Source organism: Vigna radiata, unplaced genomic scaffold, assembly GCF_000741045.1.
Source record: "Vigna radiata var. radiata cultivar VC1973A unplaced genomic scaffold, Vradiata_ver6 scaffold_1551, whole genome shotgun sequence".
Taxonomy (NCBI): Eukaryota; Viridiplantae; Streptophyta; class Magnoliopsida; order Fabales; family Fabaceae; genus Vigna; species Vigna radiata.
In genome coordinates this window covers 1-1,812 of record NW_014542102.1, presented here as the reverse complement: position 1 = coordinate 1,812, position 1,812 = coordinate 1, and the positions used below count along the sequence as shown (strand labels likewise).

At 36.0% G+C, this 1,812-nt stretch overlaps 1 protein-coding gene across 1 annotated transcript; it reads left to right on the top strand.

Moving 5' to 3' along the window:
• Positions 1-1,330: 1,330 nt before the first annotated feature.
• On the top strand, positions 1,331-1,809 carry LOC106779053 (chymotrypsin inhibitor ECI-like; the record flags this gene model as incomplete). Its single annotated transcript, XM_014667083.2, has 1 exon — positions 1,331-1,809. A coding segment is annotated over exon 1 (441 nt), but the record flags the coding sequence as incomplete, so codon positions are not given.
• Positions 1,810-1,812: the final 3 nt, after the last annotated feature.

Sequence of the window (1,812 nt, the reverse complement as noted above, 5' to 3'; positions counted from 1 at the left end):
TGGCAATGAAATTGCAATTATCAATTACATAAATAGATGGAACCAAACATGCATCTTCTATATATTGAACGAAATAGGTTTAATTACAACGTCATGTTCTTGTCCTATACAAAACCATATACAATAATCAGCCATTTTGCTTTCTAGGTACTATATTTTCGGTGTATGGTGTCCTCAGTGCTTGGCTCTTATAACGTCTTCTTGATCCAATCCTCGCATACGTCTTGAAATATGATTGGTTGTTCGACATTCCATCCGGTGCGTTCTAAAAACCAAGCAAACGGAGTCTTCGCAATCACTGACCGTTGCTCCTCTGTCAGACGTTCGTTCAAAGTACGAACGTACTTTGTTGAAAATGAGTGACGAACACTCAACTACTCAACGAAAATAACACAAATCTAAACACCAAAACGAAAACCACAAAACTCAAACAGAGAACAAGATAGTGGAAAAACGCATTTACCTTTCTCAAACGAAGATGTTTACCGGAACTTGCCATTTCGAACACCCACAACGAGAACCAACTCCAAATACCCACACCCACAACGACAACGAATTGCGAACACCCACACCCACAAGGAGAACCAACTGCGAACACCCACAACCACAGCTCGAACACGAGAACGTAGACAGAACTTTTTGGTGAAAATAAAGAGAGAGAAGCTTCGTTTCTAATGAAACACGACAAGGGTATAGTTGGAAATTCAATTTTCTGAATCCCTTTTCACTTTCAAAGATAACTTTTTTTAAAAAATCAAAAATTAAAAAGGACCAATCAAAACTTACAAAAGGGGTATCAAAATAACGAGACCCTAAACATTTATTTTCTTCGAAAGTATTCATAACATGCAAGCTATTTAAAGTCATCAAATGATGTTTATTAATGTATGCTTTTGGTTGGATATAAATGAGGTATATTTAACACAAATTGAATATTTTAAATAATTTTTTCTTATATATTCATTTTAAAATAAAGCTTAGATATTTAAAATAGATATTTCATTTTGGAAATAATTTCTTTTGTAAATAACAAAGTAAAATATTTGGAAAATTTAATAAAAGCTGAAAAATATAACAAAAAATTTAAACAGATAAATGCAAAATATTTTTAACTAACCAAAATTAAGAGATTTATTTTACAGAAAATCGAAACATATATTTAAACCTAAGTATTATTTTCCTTTTTCTCATTTTTTTCACGTGTTGATAAGTAACAGGAATTTCTAGCCATAAAAAATGTTTACCTTATCACCATGGCACCGTCGCGTAGCTCTATAAATGGGTTCTCCCATCTTCTCTTATTCATACAACCTTAACTGAACAGAGAAAAGAAAAACCTTGAGATTTGTTCCATAGTCAAGGAAAGAAATGGCGAGTACAATACTTTTTGCTCTCTTTCTTCTTTCTGTCCTAACCTTCTACCCTCCTTCAATCACTGCTCAAGTGACCGATGGGAGTGGTAACATCGCTACTAATCGTGGCATATTCTATATAACGCCACCCAAATTTGGGCTGGGCGGTGGAATTCAACGAATTAAAACTGGAAACGAAACTAGCCGTTTCTCAGTTGTGCAGTCTCGCTTTGAGACCGATCTAGGGCTTCCATTGAGAATTGCATCCCCATACCTTGTCACATTTATCCCGATCGGGAGCCCTGTGTTCATTAGCTTCGTAGATGATCCTGTCGGTGCCAACCCTCTCGAGTGGACCGCTGTTAAGGTTCTGTCTGAAGGAACCTTCGTTAAAGTTGGCTACCCAAATTCATTCGAAGGGTACTTCATTATTGAGGCAGCTTCCTCAGCCAATACCTAC